Here is a 19,846-nt window from a genome sequence, read left to right as displayed (position 1 = left end):
GGGTTTGGGTGCAAAAGAGGGAGGTAGGTGTGGCTATAAAAGGGCAACAATAAGCATCCTTGCGGTGTTAGAACTGTATCTTGACTGTAGTGGTGCACACACAAACCTACACGGGTGATAAAACTATGTACGACTTAATACACACATGCACACACACACACACACACACACAAAAGTAAAACAGGAAATGTGAATAAATTTGGTGGATTTGGCCAGGCAAGGTGGCTCACACCTGTAATCCCAGCACTTTGGAAGACTGAGGCAAGTGGATCACTTGAGGTCAAGAGTTCAAGACCAGCCTGGCCAACATAGGGAAACCCCATCTCTACTAAAAACACAAACATTAGCCGGCAGTGGTGGTGGGCACCTGTAATCCCAGCTACTCAGGAGACTGAGGCAAGAGAGTCACTTGAACCTGGGAGGCAGAGGTTGCAGTGACCCAAGGTCACACCATTGCACTCCAGCCTGGGGAACAAGAGTGGGACTCCGTCTCAAAAAAAAAAAAGGGTTTTGAAGGGATTTTATTCTTTTGGAATCAACTCCAAATTCTTTCCAGCTTCATGGCCTATGCATACACAGTTCATTCTGTCTGGAAAGCTCCTCCTTGCATACTGCACATAGAAATCTGCAGCCCTTCAACTATGCCCTCCCAAGCCCTTCAACTATGCCTATCAAATTCATATTTATTGTGTAGATTGTATTCCACAAAGAGGTGCTCCCTTATCCTTCAGATTAGGTTATATATATATTTTCTCCTCTTTGCAATGATCACAGTGGTAATGGAATAGCTATTGATGTAATGACTCATTTAACATGTCTCTCCTATTAAATTATAAGCTCCTCAATGGCAAAAGCCCCTTTAAAGCACATGCTACAGTGCCTGCACATTTATTTAACATGAGAAGAAGTAGCATGAAACTTCTCAAATAGCACTGCTTCATTCACAATGAGGGATGTGCATACTTCCTGTCCCCACTGGCTCAAACCAGGATGCTGAGCCACAAAAACATAGATAAGCCTGGCACGTGTTCCTAAAGAGGTACCATAAACTTAAATGCCCACAGAAATCAAAGCAAGGTAACATAGATGAGTGAAGCAGCTGGGTGTAAGAACAAAAGCACAAGCACTATGATAAACGACAAAAGAACACCTGGCCTCAGTGTCCATGTACAATAGTGAATTTAGTGACTATGGCAAATCATAGCACTAATGCTCCATATAAGCAGAGGTTGACTGCTACTCATAACTCCAGCCAACTGTTGCCAATAGAGACAAGAAATGCCAAAAGCTAGAACTCTAAGCTTTATGAGAAATTTCCCCATTTTAAAATTCTATCAATTAATTCAAATATATTAACATTTTACCACCTATGTAGGCCAAATAAAACACTTCTGCAGGCCACAATGAGCCCATTCGTTTGCAGGTTGTTCTACAGCATTTATTTTACTTGATTTGCAAGGAAAAAAAAATACGTACAAACAAACACAGACTGTAAAATAAAACACACCTCCAAAAAAGCTTTTCTTTTTGAGACAGGGTCTCATTCTGTCAACCAGGCTGGAGTGCAGTGGCACAATCATGGCTACTGCAGCCTCAATCCTCCAGGCTCAAATGATCCTTCTATCTCAGCCTCCTGAATAGGTGGAGCTACAAGCATGCACCATCATGCCCTGCTAATTTTTTTATTTTATTTTATTTTATTTTATTTTGAGACAGAGTCTCGTTATGTCGCCCAGGCTGGAGTGCAAAGGCGCGATCTTGGCTCACTGCAATCTCTGCTTCCCAGGTTCAAGTGATTCTCCTGCCTCAGCCTCCTGAGTGGCTGGTATTACAGGTACCCACCACCACACCTAGCTAATTTTTGTATTTTTAATAGAGACTGGGTTTCACCATGTTGTCCAGACTGGTATCAAACTCCTAACCTCAGGTGATCTGCCCACCTCAGCCTCCCGAAGTGCTGGGATTACAGGTGTGAGCTACCGCGCCCAGCCCCTTTTTTTTTTCTTCTGTAGAGACAATGTCTCACTAGGCTGCCCAGGCTGATCTCAAACTCCTGGGCTCAAGTGATCCTCTTGCCTGAGCCTCCTAAAGTGCTGGGATTACAGGCATGAGCCACTGTGCCCAGCCAAAAACCATTTCGTTTTAAGAAACGACGATAGTCTTTAACCATCTCGAGCTAACATTCTCCTCTCTAACCACCTCCCCTTTCTACCACCCCAAAACTCCTGATGTTCTCTACTTTCTCCTTGGACCTTAGAAGTATTGGGGCAGAAGACTGAGACGCACTGACTAGTTAGAAAGAAAGAGGAGACGTTAGAGTCATAAGGACCAGGTTCAAAGCCCAGCTCTGTCACTTACTAGCAATGTACTCTAGAGCAAGTTATCTAATTTCTTTGCCCATCAATTTTCCCCTGTATAAGATGGAAGTAATAACAATGTCTTCATTGTACAGCTGCTTTAAGAATAGGATTAAATAACATTATACTATATGCCAAATGTCCAATATAGGACCTAACACAGAGGATGAACTCAAAAAATGGATACTATAAAGATATGCATAAGACACAGTAAAAATTGAATCCTGTTTAGGGTATGAATTAAACATTCTAGATCTAAAACTGGTGGGTTACTTCGGTTGATAGATGGAAAACGTGCCTGATAGTTCTGAAAATACTCCTAATTTTTTTTTTTTTTTTTTCTGAGACAGAGTCTCGCTCTGTCACTCAGGCTGAAGTACAGTGGCACAATCTCAGCTCACTGCAACCTCCACCTCCCGAGTTCAAGCGATTCTCCTGCCTCAGCCTCCTGAATAGCTGGGATTACAGGCATGCGCCACCAGGCCCAGCTAATTTTTGTGTTTTTAGTAGAGATGGGGTTTCACCATGTTGGCCAGGCTGGTCTCAAACTCCTGACCTCAAGTGATCCATTGGCCTTGGCCTCTCGAAGGGCTGGGATTATAGCCATGAGCCATAATCTTAAATACTTTTCAATAATTTTTTTTCTGGCCCCTAAATACTTTTCAGTAATTTTTTTCTACTAGAAGGAATGTTTATTTTGTTTCACATGCACAAGACAGATCATGATTTGAATAATGTAAGTATAAAAATTGTTATTACCGTCACAAAAGAGTTTCCAGCTATCAGTACTAATACAATACTGTCTAATACAACCCTCAAGTCCCACTTCCTAATCCACAAGAAAAAGATTAATCCTTTTATCCTTGGGATCAGGCAACAGGTACAGATAAAAGAATAAATTCGATAATACACTTAAATAAACCCCTTCAAACACTGTATACCTGCTTGTCCTATTTGGCTGAGGTAACTGCTCAATGACCTGACTGATGGAACCACATGTGTCCAAGTTAGAAGAATCCACAGGGTCTGAAAAAAATTACTGGATATTAGCACAAAAGACATATACCACCAAACTTTAATACAAAATCAGGAATATAGACAATACCAATCTAATCAGTGACACCAGCACATCAACTTTTGAGTGACTACTATGCAGACACCCCAGTAGGCTTCCTTATATACATTCAACACAACCACATAAAGTTTAAATTCACCCAGCTCCAAAAAGAGCATCCAAAAAATGCAAAGGGGACCAGTAGCTTTAAACATCTCACCTGCAATCTTGTTTTCTTTCAAATGTTCATTGAACCCACTACTACTGTCTCCTCGTTCTTCTCCAGCTGTTTGTTCAGGATTGGACACAACATCCTAGAAAATACACATACAAAATATCCCCATTATATATGAAATAGTTCAAAATGAAACCTACTGTGAACAATTTTTCCAATCAACTTTATTGAGAAGATAATGATCTTCTAAATACTTACGTTTGCTGGTTGTTTTTGGTTTTTTAAAAAAATCGGCTCAATCATTTTCAAACAAGGTATCACTCACCAATACAGGATTTTCTTTGTGCGTCTGAAGATTAGGAAGGTGTCGAGATAGCATACTGAAGTGAGAACCAGAATCATCTTCTAGAACCTGGCTTTCAGGCTGAGAATCTTCAATTATCAGGCAAGGAGTATCTTGCTGAGAGAAATCTGAATCCAACTGACTTCCAGTAGGGTCCATCTGCTCCCCTGGAATGGAATAACAAAAGATCAGTTCCGTGTAACCTACTAGCCTTGCTCACGCAGTCTAAACCTAAATAATGGGGCGGAAGTACAAGAGCTGGGAAACGGGACCAGTTCAGGACTCCTCCAATTAGAATATTATATTTATAATTGCTGCAAGCACTTTCCTATTATGCTTACCAAGTCCCCGTTCCTCGTTACTTACAATAAGCCTTCCTATTCCTCCCTCTCTCTTTTTCATCACCTTCTCGTAGACACCCTTTCCCCTCCTTCCTAACCTCTTCTCTCCCCGCCCCTTTTTCCATCCCCCCCCCCGCGACGTCCTTCTGGCGCCTCTACCGCCCCCCAAAAGCCTGTTTTCTAAAATCTGTTCGCCAGAGGCCCCACAGCCTTTCAGCTTTCCTCACGACCACCAAGCCTTCTTAGCTACCATTTCCCCACCCCCTCCTTAAAGCCCTCCAACCCCTTCCCCGTCACCGCCGCCATGCTTGCCACCCCGCCCCCTCCGATCAGCCATCCTTTCAGACCCGAAATCCAGGCCTTCAGAGCCCACTGCACTCCCATTTCTCTCCAAACAGTACCAGGCATCCCAGCGGGAGGTCCCTCGCGCTCGAGCTAGAGGTCTCTGCACGCTCCCCAAGTCCCTCCAGATCGATCCCCAGGTCGTCGCTGTCGCCACCGCCGCCACCGGCCGCGAACTCCCCCTTTCCCGTCACGTCACACAATATCGGATCGTCCATTCGCTGCCGCTGCCCGCCACTCAAGAACTCCCGTGGATGATAGGTAGCTGAGGCAGAGTGCCCCGCCCCACGTAAGAAAAAGGAACACGGCGGCGCGTTTCCATGGCAGCATGGACGTTGCAGGCCCTCCCCTTTAGTAGAGCCGGAGAATGACGGTATCCTTGAACCGAAGGGACCTTGAGAGGGCGTGAAATACCTTCCCCTGCTTCCAGGACGATTGCATTTACCACTACTCAGACATTTCAGAACCTCTACCTGCTTTTTCTCGTCCCATGCCCCTTAATCCCGATCCCTCACCCTCTTTCCTGGAAAAGGAGAGAGTTTCCCAGCTTTCTCATAACAGGGCAAAGAAGAAGCGGCTTGAGGATGGCTAGTATTTCAGAGCTGCTGAAACGAAGAGAAGAGACTCTTCTTTGACACGGGGTTAACCTGTGTCAATGAGGATCCCTTTTGTGGGCCTCTACCCTGAATCCAGGGGCCTGACATTACGTCTCTGCCAGGGCGTTTTTAGTTTTTGTTTTTACATTGTATGAGGACTCCAGTAAGCCATATTTCTTCCCATTGCCCTTTTCAGCCTAGGACGTATTTCAAGCTTCACATTTGTTTATCGTTGCCTTATCTTTTATGGGACTGCCTACAGAGACTACAGCCCCAGACATATTTTGCACCTCCCATTGAGAGAATTGAGCAGTGTCATTCTCAAACTCCATGGTAAAGAGAACAGCTGCCACTCCTTCTAACTAGATGCCCTCAAAGATAGCTCCAAGCCCAGAGATTCTATTATCGTAATTATGGTGCCAGGGTCTTAAAGAGGGTGTGGCAGCTGTGACGAGTCTTAATGAACTAAGCCCCATGAGGCATATGTGTTTGTTTTTTTGTTGTTGATGGGTGGGGGTATGTTATTTAAGTGGCAGTTGGATCCAGGATATAAGTCTAGCCAGAGCAGCTGTCAATAGGGAAAGCACCTAGCACAGTGCCAAACATATACACAGTAGGCATTCAATGGGAGGCAGTTTTCTCTTTCTACCCCAGGCTCAGATTTATTTCAGCACAGCCCAACCATGATTCTCCATTTCCATAAATGCCCTATTCAGTACTTGATATAGGCAAAGCTGAAGTAGAGCTTCCTACCAATCTTCTCACTGCTGCTATAAATTACAGTGATCATATTCTCCAAACCAAAATCAAGGCATGTTGTCTGAATACATGTTACTTATGGGAACAAAAGACTGACTCCTTGAAACTGTCCTGAAAAATCTAGAATCTATTACTGCTATAACTGGAATATAATTATGGTCCCCAGAATGTTTTATTAGTGGAGCTAAAATGAAATGGACCACACAGAGACGCATCTCACTTCTTAATCTTAAAATCATTTATAATTGACTGTTTTCATACTCCACTCCTAAAGCTGCAGAAGACCAGTGACTAAACAAATCTAATACTTAAAGACCAGGTTAGATCAATACTAACTACACTAGATGGACAAAGTGAGTTCATCTGCTCTATTTGAGAAGGCACAACCAACCAGGTCCTGTTATGAGTAAATCATGACCTTGAGTCCCGTAAAAATCCCCCAAAGTCACCATTTTTTTTGCTTTTCTTCTCTAGCCTGCTTCTGCTTCCTCCCCAAGTGAGACACATATAAGCAGATCTCTTTGATTACTTGACAAGTTGGTTTATCAGAACTCAAAATGGCTGGGTGCAGTGGCTTACACCTGTAATCCCAGCCCTTTGGGAGACAGAGGCAGGTGGATTGCTTGAGCCCAGGAATTTGAGACCAGCCTGGGCAACATGGCAAAACCCCATCTCTACAAAATATGCGGGAAAAAAAATTAGCTGGGTGTGGTGGCATGTGCCTGTAGTCCCAGCTACTCAGGAGGCTGAGGTGAGAGCATCCCCTGAACTAGGAGGCAGAGGTAGCAATGAGCCAAGACTGGAACACTGTGCTCCAGCCTGGACAAGAGAGTGAGATCCTGTCTGAAACAAACAACAATAATAAAAACCTAAAAACCGCCAGGCACAGTGGCTCCCACCTGTAATCCCAGCACTTTGGGAGGACGAGGCGGGCAGATCACAAGGTCAGGAGATCCAGACCATCCTGGCTAACACGGTGAAACCCCACCTCTACTAAAAATACAAAAAATCAGCTGGGCGTGGTGGTGGGCTCCTGTAGTCCCAGCTACTCAGGAGGCTGAGGCAGGAGAATTGCTTGAACCCTGGAGGTGGAGGTCACAGTGAGCCGAGATCGCGCCACTGCACTCCAGCTGGGGCAACAGAGCGAGACTCCATCTCAAAAAAAAAAAAAAAAGGCCAGGCGTGGTGGTTCACGCCTGTAATCCCAGCACTTTGGGAGGCCGAGGCGGGCAGATCACAAGGTCAGGAGTTCAAGACCACCCTGGCTAACAGGGTGAAACCCCATCTCTACTAAAAATACAAAAAATTAGTCATGCGTGGTGGTGGGTGCCTGTAGTCCCAGCTACTCAGGAGGCTGAAGCAGGAGAATGGCGTGAACCCAGGAGGCGGAGCTTGCAGTGAGCCAAGATCACGCCACTGCACTCCAGCCTGGGCAACACAGCAAGACCCCGTCTCAAAAAAATAATAATAATAAAATAAAATAAAGATAAAAACCTAAAAACCTCAACCTGACTAAAAATAAATAGATAAATACATGAGTGAGCCATTTGCATTACTAAACAAGAGTCTTAAAAAAAAACTGTTAAGAAAAACTATTAATTCCTTGTTAGGCAGTGTGGCAATTAACTTAATCATTAAATTATCCAGAAAAAACAGAAACTACAGGCAGAATGGTTGCCCATGGAAGCTGTGACTGAATGCAGCTAGATGAGTCAAAGGCCTTTATTGACTCCTAGACTGCAAAGGACCAACAGCACATTTACCTATCTACAGGTAACATCTTTTTCTAAACCACCTTAGACAGAGAAATCTAACTTACCTCTAAAACCCTCCCAGAGAAGAAGACTCAACAGATCTTATGTTAACTTGCTTTAAAGTTTAACAAACCTCATTGTCAGAAATTTTTCTTCTAATCCTAATCTTCTAACCTAAATCCTTTATTATATAATTTAAAGTCATTTCCTCTCATATTGTCTTTAACTGCTATCTTTAAAACCCAAATAGATGTCATTAAGTTGGGATCATCTCATTTGGTCCTATAATTCTGTAATAAATGTCAAACAATCAAACAACAAATCTAAATGCTATTTGACTTAGTTTGTATTTTTCTGAAGCCTCCTCAAAGACTTCTAGCAAAAGAACCCTAGCCACCTTATTCTTCCCTCACAGGTATTCCACCAACCTTTAAAGTTGCTTCATGATCTTATGGAAACTCATAGTTTTGGAGCTCAGTGACAGAGTACTCTACTGAGGAGACTTGACAAGTGCCAAATTTAATGATAGGAAAACAATCATATATTCCTTTTTTTTTTTTTTTTTTTTTGAGACGGAGTTTCACTCTTCTTGCCCAGGCTGGAGTGCAATGGTGCAATCTCTGCTCACCGCAACCCCGCCTCCTGGGTTCAAGTGATTCTCCTGCCTCAGCCTCCTGAATAGCTGGGATTACAGGCATGCACCACCACACCCAGCTAATTTTGTATTTTTAGTAGAGACAGGGTTTCTCCATGTTGGTCAAGCTGGTCTCAAACTCCTGGCCTCAGGTGATCTGCCCACCTTGGCCTCCCAAAGTGCTGGGATTACAGGCATGAGCCATGGCGCCCAGCCTCTCCCCTCTTTGTATAGAAGTAATCAAATCTTCACATCCAAGTAGCATCTCCTGTCCACTCTACTTCTCTATGTTTGCAGTCTGGCTTCAACCTCCATAAATCTAATGCCAGACACAAAGTAGTTACTCAAAACATGCTAATAACTGGTTCTAAAATTTTCTTGTCAAACTACCTCATTATCAGCCAGGCGCGGTAGCTCAAGTAATCGCAGTACTTTGGGAAGCCAAGGGAGGCTGATTGCTTGAGCTCAGGAGTTCAAGACTAGCCTGGCCAGCATGGTGAACACCCCTGTCTCTACTAACAATACAACGGTGGTGTGCACCTGTATTCGCAGCTACTCAGGAGGCTGAAGTGGAAGAATCACTTGAACCTGGGAGGCGGAGGCTGCAGTGAGCCGAGATCGCGCCACTGCACTCCAGCCTGGGCTACAGAGCAAGACTGTGTCTCAAAAAACAACAACAACAAATTACCTCATTATCTTTGACGTCTGTAGTGTCTGATGCTGTTGCCATTCCCTCCTCAAAATTCATCCTGTGACTTGATAAATCCTGGCTCTCCTCCACCATCTCAGCTTTCTTTCCAATTCCTAACTTCCTGGAAGCCAGTACTATAGAATAAAAATTGAGAGTGATACAAACATGCTCAACACAGATGAACCTTGAAAACGTTATGCTAAGTGAAATAAGCCAGACACAAAAGAACAAATATTGTGCGATTATATTTATATGAGGTACCTAGAGTAGGCAAATTCAGAAAGAGAGAAAGTAGAATGGTGGCTGCCAGGAGCTAGGAGGAGAGAGGAAAGGGAATTTATTGTTTAATGATTTACAGAGCTTTAGTTTGGGAAGATGAAAAAGTTCTGGAGATGGATGGTGGTAATTGTTGCACAACAATGTAAATGTACTTAATGCCATTGAACCATACACTTAAAAATGATTATAATGGTACATTTATGTGTATTTTACTACAGTAAACAAGTTTTTCAATGAGACTAAACTTTAATGTTTAAAGATGCATACTTAGATCATAAAAAATTGTAATAACAGGATTGCAATAAAAGTCAGAATGTATGGTTAATTTTATAGGGAACAGTGGGGTTGTAATTCATGAAAAGGCATGTGAGGTGCTTGGAAATGTTCTATTTTTTATTACCAGAGGCATTACACAGGTATACTATTTATAATTCATAAATTTGTACATTTATATTTTATTTTATTCACTTTATATGTGCTATATTTCACAATAAAGATGATTCAAAATAAATATCATTAATCCTAAAACTCATAATATGGTGAAAGAGGGTATATACACGATCTCAAAGTATCTCCCTAAAATGTACTGAATTATTACAAAGAGAAAAGTGGTAAATTTGCAGTGAAGAAGCCTGATATTCACCAACTCAACCAACTAATCTCAGTTAATATACCAGTAAGGGGACAAAAAGCTATCTGTGTCACTTGATATGATGCTGTGAGGATATATCACACTTTAATTGTATTCCTGCCAAAAATGTATAACCTAAATCTGATCATGAGAAAATATCAGATAAACCCACATTAATGTGTGCTCTACAGATAAACGGCCCCTATTCTCCAAAGAGAGAGAAAGAGAGAGAGAGAGAGAAGTGCTGCCAAGGTCAAGAATGACAATGAAAGTCTCAAGAAATGTTCTAGATTTGAGAAGACTACAAAGACAAAACCATGGCCGGGCGCGGTGGCTCACGCCTGTAATCCCAGCACTTTGGGAGGCCGAGGCGGGCGGATCACAAGGTCAGGAGATCGAGACCACGGTGAAACCCCGTCTCTACTAAAAATACAAAAAATTAGCCGGGCGCGGTTGTGGGCGCCTGTAGTCCCAGCTACTCGGGAGGCTGAGGCAGGAGAATGGCGGGAACCCGGGAGGCGGAGCTTGCAGTGAGCTGAGATCGCGCCATTGCACTCCAGCCTGGGCGACAGAGCGAGACTCCGACTCAAAAAAAAAAAAAAAAAAAGACAAAACCATTATATGCAACAGATGATGCAGAACTGAATCCTGGACAAGAACTTGGTTTCCCTTCTTCTATAAATAATTCTAATGGGAGCACTGTTGATATCTGAATAAAGTCTGTAGATTAGTAACAAATCAATGTTATTTTTCTGATCTTGATAATTATACTGTGGTTATTAAATAAAAAATAAAGAAAGAGAGTGGTACTAAATTATCCAAGATTGGAGCTGGGCAGTTTGGTACTAAGCAAAACTAAAGAAAAGTTAACCTGGCCGGGCGCGGTGGCTCAAGCCTGTAATCCCAGCACTTTGGGAGGCCGAGACGGGCGGATCACGAGGTCGGGAGATCGAGACCATCCTGGCTAACACGGTGAAACCCCGTCTCTATTAAGAAATACAAAAAAACTAGCCGGGCGAGGTGGCGGGCGCCTGTAGTCCCAGCTACTCGGGAGGCTGAGGCCGGAGAATGGCGTGAACCCGGGAGGCGGAGCTTGCAGTGAGCTGAGATCTGGCCACTGCACTCCAGCCTGGGCGACAGAGCGAGACTCCATCTCAAAAAAAAAAAAAAAAAAAGAAAAGTTAACCTGTACCTAACATAGGAATAGCATGAGGACAAGAGAAGGAATATATTTAGAGACTATGGAAACTGCCAGAAATCAGACCCAGGGTGGTAGAAGGTGAGAAAAGTTCATTTTGCAAATTAAAAAACAACAACAAAAACAAACAAACAAACAAAAAGCAGTTATTCCTAAACTCCTAAGTTTCAATAGGAAGAAAGGAGTTTTTATGTTCTGGGGCTGAGAAATCTAAAAAGAATATAAGAGAAGACTTCAGTGGTCAAGGACACCACTGTGTCCTAGTGGCTGAACTATGAAATGGTTACTCATATTCTGAGGTAGTGTGTGTACACAAAGTAATGTCTACGTACAAAGAAGTGAACAACAGACTCTGGGGCCTACTTAAGGGGGGAGGGGGGAGGAGGGTGAGAATCAAAAACTATCTATCAGTTACTATGCTTGTTACCTGGGTGGCAAAATAATCTGTACAACAAACACCGTGATAATGCAACTTACCTATTTAACAAACCTGCACATGTACCCCTGAACCTAAAATAAAATTTAAAACAATAAATAAATAATAAAGTAAAAGTAACATTGCATGAACACAGTGCCTACTCTTGGATCCTACTTCCTGTGTCATGATTACCCTTTCCCACTCTACTCTGAGCATATCCCTTCTGTAGTGTCTTCAGTAGAGCTAGGTCTCAAAGGCTGATCTGGGCTGTACAGAGCTAGTGTGCTAACTAACTAGTGGCAAGAATAACAGTAATGCATCTTGACTCTACTCACATATAAGCACATCACACAGAGTCTCAAGAACCCAAAGTCAGAGCAAGTCAGAAAACCCATAAAACTGACCAAAAGTGTCTTCACAAACTCAGGTGCATTTATTAATTTCAATTCACTTAAATGCAAGGTACCATTTTGGCTCCACGGTGGTGGTGGAGAGAGAGCAGTGTACAAGGATGAATAATATCTAGTTTCTAGCTTCAAAGAATTTACAATCTAGGAAGGAGATAAGACATACAAATAATGATAGTACAAGATACAATAAAAGTTCTGTAGGCATTGTGAGACAGAAATTGAAAGAATTTTAGTCGTGGTTATAATGAATACTTCTTGAGCACTTACTATGTTCTAAGTTCTATTTACTCTCACTCCTTTCTTGATTTTATCCAGTCACATTGCTATAAATACAATCTATATGCCAATGACTCCTAACTATATCTTTGACCCACACCTCTCTCTCAAATTACAAATTTATGTATCTAGCTGCCTATTCAATATCTTCATTTTGATGTCCAATTGACATCTCAAATTCAACATGCTTAAAATTGAACTCATCTCTTCTACCAAGCCTACTCCACCTGCAGCCTTCCCCATCTCAGTTGATGGCAACTTCGCCCTTCTGGTTGCTTATAACAAAAAGCTTGAAGAGACTATTTTTTTATTAATAGAGAAAAATTTAAAAGCTATGTACTTATATAATCCACCTTCAACAATTATCAACAAATGCTCAATCTTCTTTTGTTGTTTTTCTTTTATTTTTTTCCAACAAATGCTCAATCTTATTTCATCTATATCCACCCACTTCCTCCAAACTGATTTCTAAACAAATCCCAGACATCATATAATTTTATTCATAAATACTTCTGTGTCTAAAATGTAGAGAATATTTTAGGCCAGGCTTGGTGGGTCACACTTATAATCCCAGCACTTTGGGAGGCTGAGGTGGGTGGACTACCTGAGGTCAGGAGTTTAAGACCAGCCTGGCCAACATCCTGAAACCTCATCTCTACTAAAAATACAAAAATTAGGCCCGGCGTGGTGGCTCACGCCTGTAATCCCAGCACTTTGGGAGGCCGAGGCAGGCATATCACAAGGTCAGGAGATCGAGACCATCCTGGCTAACATGGTGAGACCCAGTCTCTACTAAAAATACAAAAAAATTAGCTGGGCATGGTGGTGGGCTGAGGCAGGAGAATGGCGTGAACCCAGGGGGCGGAGCTTGCAGTGAGCTGAGATCGCGCCACTGCACTCCAGCCTGGGCGACAGAGCGAGACTCTGTCTCAAAAAAAAAAAAAAACGCAAAAATTAGCCAGGCATGGTGGTGGGCACCAGTAGTCCCAGTTACTTGGGAGGCTGAGGCAAGAGAATCACTTGAACCTGGGAGGCGGAGGTTGCAGTGAGCAGAGATCACACCACTGCACTCCAGCCTGGGCAACAGAGTGAGACTCTTGTCTCAAAGAAATAAAATAAAATAAAATAAAATAAAATAAAAGAGAATATTGTAAACATAAGAACATCATCAACACACCCAACGAAAATGAACAGGCCAGGCATAGTGGCTCACATCCCAGAACTTTGGGAGGCCAATGCAGGAGGATCACTTGAGCTCAGGAGGTCAGGTCTGCAGTGAGCAGTAATCATGCCCCTGCACACCAGCCTGGGTGACAGTGACAGTCTGTCTAAAAAACATATATATGTAGAAAGTTAAATTATCGTATTTTAAAATCATTTAAAACTATACTACCAATTCAATAGTTAGGCTTGTGTCTTTCATTTTGTTTTTTATTTTTAGTGACTGATTTTTTTATTGAGGAAAAATTTAAATACAGTGAAATCCATAGCTCTTAATTGTGTAATTTTTTTTTTTTTTTTTAAGAGACAAGGTCTTGCTCTGTGGCCCAGGCTAGAGTGCAATGGCTCGATCACAGCTCACCACAGCCTTGAACTCCTGGGCTCAGCTCCTGGGCTGAAGTGATCCTCCCAGCTGTCTCCCTGGGGCTGGAACTACAGGCATGCACCACCACATCTGGCTAATTTTTCTTTCTTTTGTAGAGATGGGGTTTCACTATGTTGCCCAGGCAGGTCTTGAACTTTTGGGCTCAAGCAATCCTCCCACCTTGACCTCCCAAAATGCTGGGATCACAGGCATAGGCCACTGTCCTTGGCCAGTAATTTGATGAGCTCTGACCAATGTATGCAGCCATGAAACCTACATATCAATCAATATATAGAACACTTTCATCACTCCAGAGAGTCACTCATGGTCCCTTCCAGTCAATCCCCATTCCACAAGGCATTCATATTGTAACTTCTATGACGATAGATTAATTTTGCCTGTGATACTATTTTATATAAATGGAATCACACAGTATGTGGTCTTTTGTGTCCAGCTTCTTTTGCTCAACATTTTGCATGTTGCTGCATGCATCAGTACTTCATTCTTTTTCACTGCTCAGCAACATTCAATTGTATGTACCACAATTTGTTTTATTAATTCTCCTATTACTGCATATTTGGGTTGTTTTAGACTATTATAAATAAAGCTGCTATGAACATTTATAAACAATTCATTTTGTGAATGTTTGTTTTCATTTATCTTGGGTAGATAACTAGCAGTGGAACTGCGGGTCATAGGATGTGTGCTCCTTTCACTTTATAAGAAACTGCCGGCCGGGCGCGGTGGCTCAAGCCTGTAATCCCAGCACTTTGGGAGGCCGAGACGGGCGGATCACGAGGTCAGGAGATCGAGACCATCCTGGCTAACACGGTGAAACCCTGTCTCTACTAAAAATACAAGAAAATTAGCCGGGCGAGGTGGCGGGCGCCTGTAGTCCCAGCTACTCAGGAGGCTGAGGCAGGAGAATGGCGTGAACCCGGGGGGGCGGAGCTTGCAGTGAGCCGAGATCGCGCCACTGCACTCCAGCCTGGGGCACAGAGCAAGACTCCGTCTCAAAAAAAAAAAAAAAAAAAAGAAACTGCCAAAAATAGTTCTCGAAAATGACTGTAGGCCATGTGCGGTAGCTCATGCCTGTAATCCCAACATTTTGGGAGGCTGAGGTGGGAGGCTCGCTTGACCCAGAAGTTCAAGACCAGCCTGGGCAATATAGGGAGGCCTTATCTCTCCAAAAAAATGTTTTAAAAATTAGTCAAGCATGGTGGCGCCAGCCTGTAGTACCAGCTACTAGGGAGGCTGAGGTGGGAAGATCACTTGAGCCCAGGAGTTCAAGGTTGCAGTGAGCTATGATCACACCACTGCACTCCAGCCTGGGCAACAGAGCAAGACTCTGTCTCTAAAAAAATTAAAAATAAATAAATAAAATTATTGTATAATTTTATACTTCCACTAACAACATATTAGAGTTTCAGGTGCTCCACATTCTCACTAACATTTGGTTTGTCAGTGTGAAGTGATATATCTCATGCTTGTTTTTTTCTTTTTTTTTTTTTGAGACGGAGTCTCGCTCTGTCGCCCAGGCTGGAGTGCAGTGGTACGATCTTGGTTTACTGCAAGCTCCGCCTCCTGGGTCCACACCATTCTCCTGCCTCAGCCTCCCAAGTAGCTGGGACTACAGGTGCCCGCCACCACGCCCAGCTATATTTTTGTGCGTGTAATTTTTAGTAGAGACGGGGTTTTACCATATTAGCCAGAATGGTCTTGATCTTCTGTCCTCGTGATCCGCCCACCTTGGCCTCCCAAAGTGTTGGGATTACAGGCGTGAGCCACTGTGCCCAGCCGTTTGTTTTTTTTCTTGAGGCAGAATCTCACTTTGTCACCCCAGTTGGAGTGCGATGGCACGATCTCAGCTAAATGCAACCTCTGTCTCCTGGGTTCAAGCGATTCTTGTACCTCAGCCTCCCGAGTAGCTGGGATTACAGGCACACACCACCACCCCCAGCTAGTTTTTGTGTTTTTAGTAGAGACGGGGTTTTGTCATGTTGGCCAGGCTGGTCTTGAACTCCTGGCCTCAAGCGATCTGCCCACCTTGGCCTCTAAAAGTGCTGGGATTACATGCGTGAGCCACCATGCCCGGCCTATCTTGTGTTTTTTAGTCAACTTTATACATCATTTACGTACAATTAAAATTGGGCCCTTTCTTTTTTTTTTTTTTTTTTTTTTGGAGACGGAGTCTTGCTCTGTCGCCTAGGCTGGAGTTGGAGTGCAATGGCACAATCTTGGCTCACTGCAACCTCTGCCTCCCAGGCTCAAGTGATTCTCCTGCCTCAGCCCCACGAGTAGCTGGGATTACAGGCATGTGCCACCGTACCAAGCTAATTTTTTTTGTATTTTTAGTAGAGATGGGGTTTCACCATGTTGGCCAGGATGGTCTTGAACTCCTGACCGCAGGTGATCCACCCGCCTTGGCCTCCCAAAGTGCTGAGATTACAGGCATAAGCAACACGCCCAGTCATAATTGGGCCCATTTTAAGTGTAGAGTTTGATGAGTTCAATAAATGGATGCATACACATGCATCCATTTGTGCACGTGCATGCGCAGGTGTGTGTAGCTATGACCCCAATCAAATATAGAACATTTCAATCACCCGAAAAGTTCCCTTGTGCCCTTTGCAATCAATTACCAGCCCTAGGCAATCATTTATCTGCTTTCTGTCACTGTAGATTAGTCTTGCCCATTCTAGAATTTCAGATAAACTTATCCATGCAGTATATACTGTGGCAACCATAAAAATGCACCACTGGGCTGGGCACAGTGGCTCATGCCTGTAATCCCAACACTTTGGGAGCCCGAGGCAGGTGCATTACCTGAGGTCAGGATTTCAAGACCAGCCTAGCCAACATGGCAAAACCCTGTTTCTACTAAAAATACAAAAAAATTAGCCGGGCGTGGTGGCCGGCGCCTGTAATTCCAGCTACTTGGGAGGCTGAGGCAGGAGAATTGCTTGAACCCGGGAGGCAGAGGTTGCAGTGAGCCGAGATCACACCATTGCACTCCAGCCTGGGCAACAAGAGCAAAACTCCATTTCAAAAAAAAAAAAAGAAAGAAGGAAAGAAAGGGAAGAAAGGGAAGAAAGGGAAGAAAGGGAGAAAGGGAGAAAGGAAGAAAGAAAAGAAAGAAAAGAAAAGAGGCCGGGCACGGTGGCTCAAGCCTGTAATCCCAGCACTTTGGGAGGCCGAGATGGGCGGATCACGAGGTCAGGAGATCGAGACCATCCTGGCTAACACAGTGAAACCCCGTCTCTACTAAGAAATACAAAAAATAGCCGGGCGAGGTGGCAGCGCCTGTAGTCCCAGCTACTCGGGAGGCTGAGGCCGGAGAATGGCGTGAACCCGGGAGGCGGAGCTTGCAGTGAGCTGAGATCCGGCCACTGCACTCCAGCCTGGGCGACAGCGTGAGACTCCGTCTCAAAAAAAAAAAAAGAAAAGAAAGAAAGAGAGAGAGAGAGAAAAGAAAGAAAGAAAGAAAATGCACCACTGATATGTGCTTACAGAGACCATAATTAAATGATGGCTCCACCTGCTGCCCTTCTGGATCTACCATCACATTTGCATTAAGGGCATGTTTCCGACAGGCTGATCCTAGCCAATGGTTAAGCACAGCAGGAATACAATGGCAGGCCCGTTCCTGTTAAGATGCAAGATTTCATTAACAGGTGCCTCTGGTTTAAGGACTCTTCCTTGGCATAGCCAAAACTTTCTTAGATAATTTTCTTAGATAAGGATAAGGTTCTTCCTTTCCAATCCTCCTTTCTTCCCTCTCTCCTTCCACAGATGTCAGGCTTACATCTTAGTCTGAAGTCTTGCCCTGCCTTCTCCTGATTCTTCTTTGTAGTGTTTTAAAATATAGTCAGCCTTCCCTATATGGGGATTCTGCATCTGTGGATTCAACCAACCATGAATTGAAAATATTCAAAAAAAAAAGGATGGTTGCATCTCTACCAAACATTCACAGACTTTTTTTTTCTTGTCATTATTTCCCAAACAATACAACAATTTACATAGCATTTACATTGTATTAGTTATTATAGGTAATCAAGAGACAATTTAATGTATACGGGAGGGCCAGGAATGGTGGCTAAAGCCTGTAATCTCATCGCTTTGGGAGACCAAGATGGGAGGATTGCTTGAGGCCAGGAGTTCAAGACCAGCCTGTGCAAAATAGCAAGACCTCCATCTCTACAAATCAATCAATAAATTAAAACAAATTTTTTTTGACGCGGAGTCTTGCTCTGCTGCCCAAGCTGGAGTGCAGTGGCATGATCACAGCTCACTGCAACCTCAAGTGATCCTTTTGACTCAAGTGATCCTCCTGCTTTGGCCTCCCAAAGTGCTGGGATTATAAGTGTGACCTACCGTGCCTGGCCATAAATATTATTGAATGAATGAATGAATGAATGAATGAATTCCAGGCATTGTGCTAAGCATATTTAAAAGGTTGTTCCACTTAATTCTTAAAATAATCCCTATAAGGTTGGGTGCTATTATTATTTTAATTTTATAGATGAAGAAACTAAAGCACAGAGAAGATAAGCAAGTTGCCAAAGTTCACATAGTTGGTAAATAAGAAAGTCAGTTTTGCAGAAGCAGTTGTGTTTGAGTTCGGTCATATCCCTTAAATCCTTTGTGGAATGAGATGAACCTTTATTCCACAAATAAGGTAAAGGTAAATAAATAAACCCTTAGATAAGAATTCAGGAAAACAGAGTATTCAAGGAAAAATGAACAGCCTAAACAAAAAATACAAGAATGAGAAAAAGGCAAGTGGTTCAGACTGAATGAAAAAAGGGTTACTACAGGATATTTGCAGCCAGGAGCAGTGTCTCACTCCCGTAATCCCAGTACTTTGGGAGGCCAAGGCGGGCAGATCACCTGAGGTGAGGAGTTCAAGACCAGCCTGGCCAAATAGTGAAACCCTGTCTCTACTAAAAATACAAAAAATTAGCCAGGTATGTTGGTGCACTCCTGCAATTCCAGCTACTCGGGAAGGTGAGGCAAGGGAATTGCTTGAACCTGGAAGGCGGAGGTTGCAGTGAGCTGAGATCGTGCCACTGCACTCCAGTCTGGGTGACAAAGCGAGACTCTGTTTCAAAAAATAAATAAATAAAATTGGAAAAATAAAAACAGGATATTTGCAGGAGGTAATGTTGGAAAGGGAAGTTAGGGCATATTATGAAGGATCTTCAAGAAGGAACTGATAAGAAAGACACAAAGTATTTGTGATTTTGTGATACTGTAAAGGGAATAACATTTCTTCAACCCAAGCATTCCTTGAAAGAAAATAACTCCATTCTATGAATACTTTGGGGAAAAAAATGCAAAATATAATTCACACACAGGTATGGACTAAAAACTAAGTTATATAGTTGGGTTTCAATCCTCTTTACCACTATCATCTCTACCACCACAGAGAAAATCCTTAGAGATCCCCGCAGTAAGAGGTAGCTTTGCTTAGATTAAAAGAAAAGATGGTATCAGAGGTCACAGCCAAACACTACCTTCCATCTCACAGGCTAATGGAATGGATAAGGAAAGATGGTATTGATAGATTAATTTTTTCACTTTTGGGAATCACTTTCTTAAACAAAAGAACGTGGGAAGTGAGGGAAGAAAAAGGGGAAATTCCTTCATTGTCCTTTGCAATGCTCTGCAGGTGGAAGATAAACCCAGTCCCATTGCTCTGCCCATTTACTTAATGTTAACAAATAATAATTAGAAAAATATTTATTGTGGGCCTCCTCTGTGGCCCAGACATAGTAATAAATGCAGACTTCTTCCCCATCTCAACCTTTTTAGATATTATTTTACTCAGTGCCTTTTTAAAGGTTATTTTACTCCATGCCTTTGCAGACAAACCAGCTGTTCAGGCTGAGGTGACCCTATGGCTGCTGGTATGCATTATGATCATAGTATTTCCCCCAAAAGCCAAGGATAAGCCTCTGACACAGCACTTCTGTAATCCAACACGCCTCTCTCTGTGTAAGA

The 19,846-nt window shown here is 43.0% G+C and overlaps 1 protein-coding gene across 12 annotated transcripts in view; it reads right to left on the bottom strand.

Moving 5' to 3' along the window:
- The window catches only part of TP53BP1 (tumor protein p53 binding protein 1), a 111,464-nt gene that overhangs the window by 86,821 nt on the left and 4,797 nt on the right, over positions 1-19,846 (bottom strand). For 6 of the 12 annotated variants that reach the window (XR_004184739.1, XM_031667739.1, XM_031667745.1 and 3 more), the window contains 3 exons: positions 3,912-4,096; positions 3,632-3,725; positions 3,299-3,383 (listed from right to left, as the gene is read on the bottom strand). Coding sequence is in view for 10 of the 12 variants with exons in the window: in XM_031667739.1 (XP_031523599.1) it covers positions 3,299-3,383; positions 3,632-3,725; positions 3,912-4,088 (356 nt within the window). In the remaining 2 variants the exon portion in view is untranslated. 12 annotated transcript variants of the gene reach the window in all.

Source organism: Papio anubis, chromosome 7 (assembly GCF_008728515.1).
Source record: "Papio anubis isolate 15944 chromosome 7, Panubis1.0, whole genome shotgun sequence".
Lineage (NCBI taxonomy): Eukaryota > Metazoa > Chordata > Mammalia > Primates > Cercopithecidae > Papio > Papio anubis.
The sequence above is the reverse complement of the archived record's forward strand: the minus strand, read 5'-3'. Positions and strand labels throughout refer to the sequence as shown.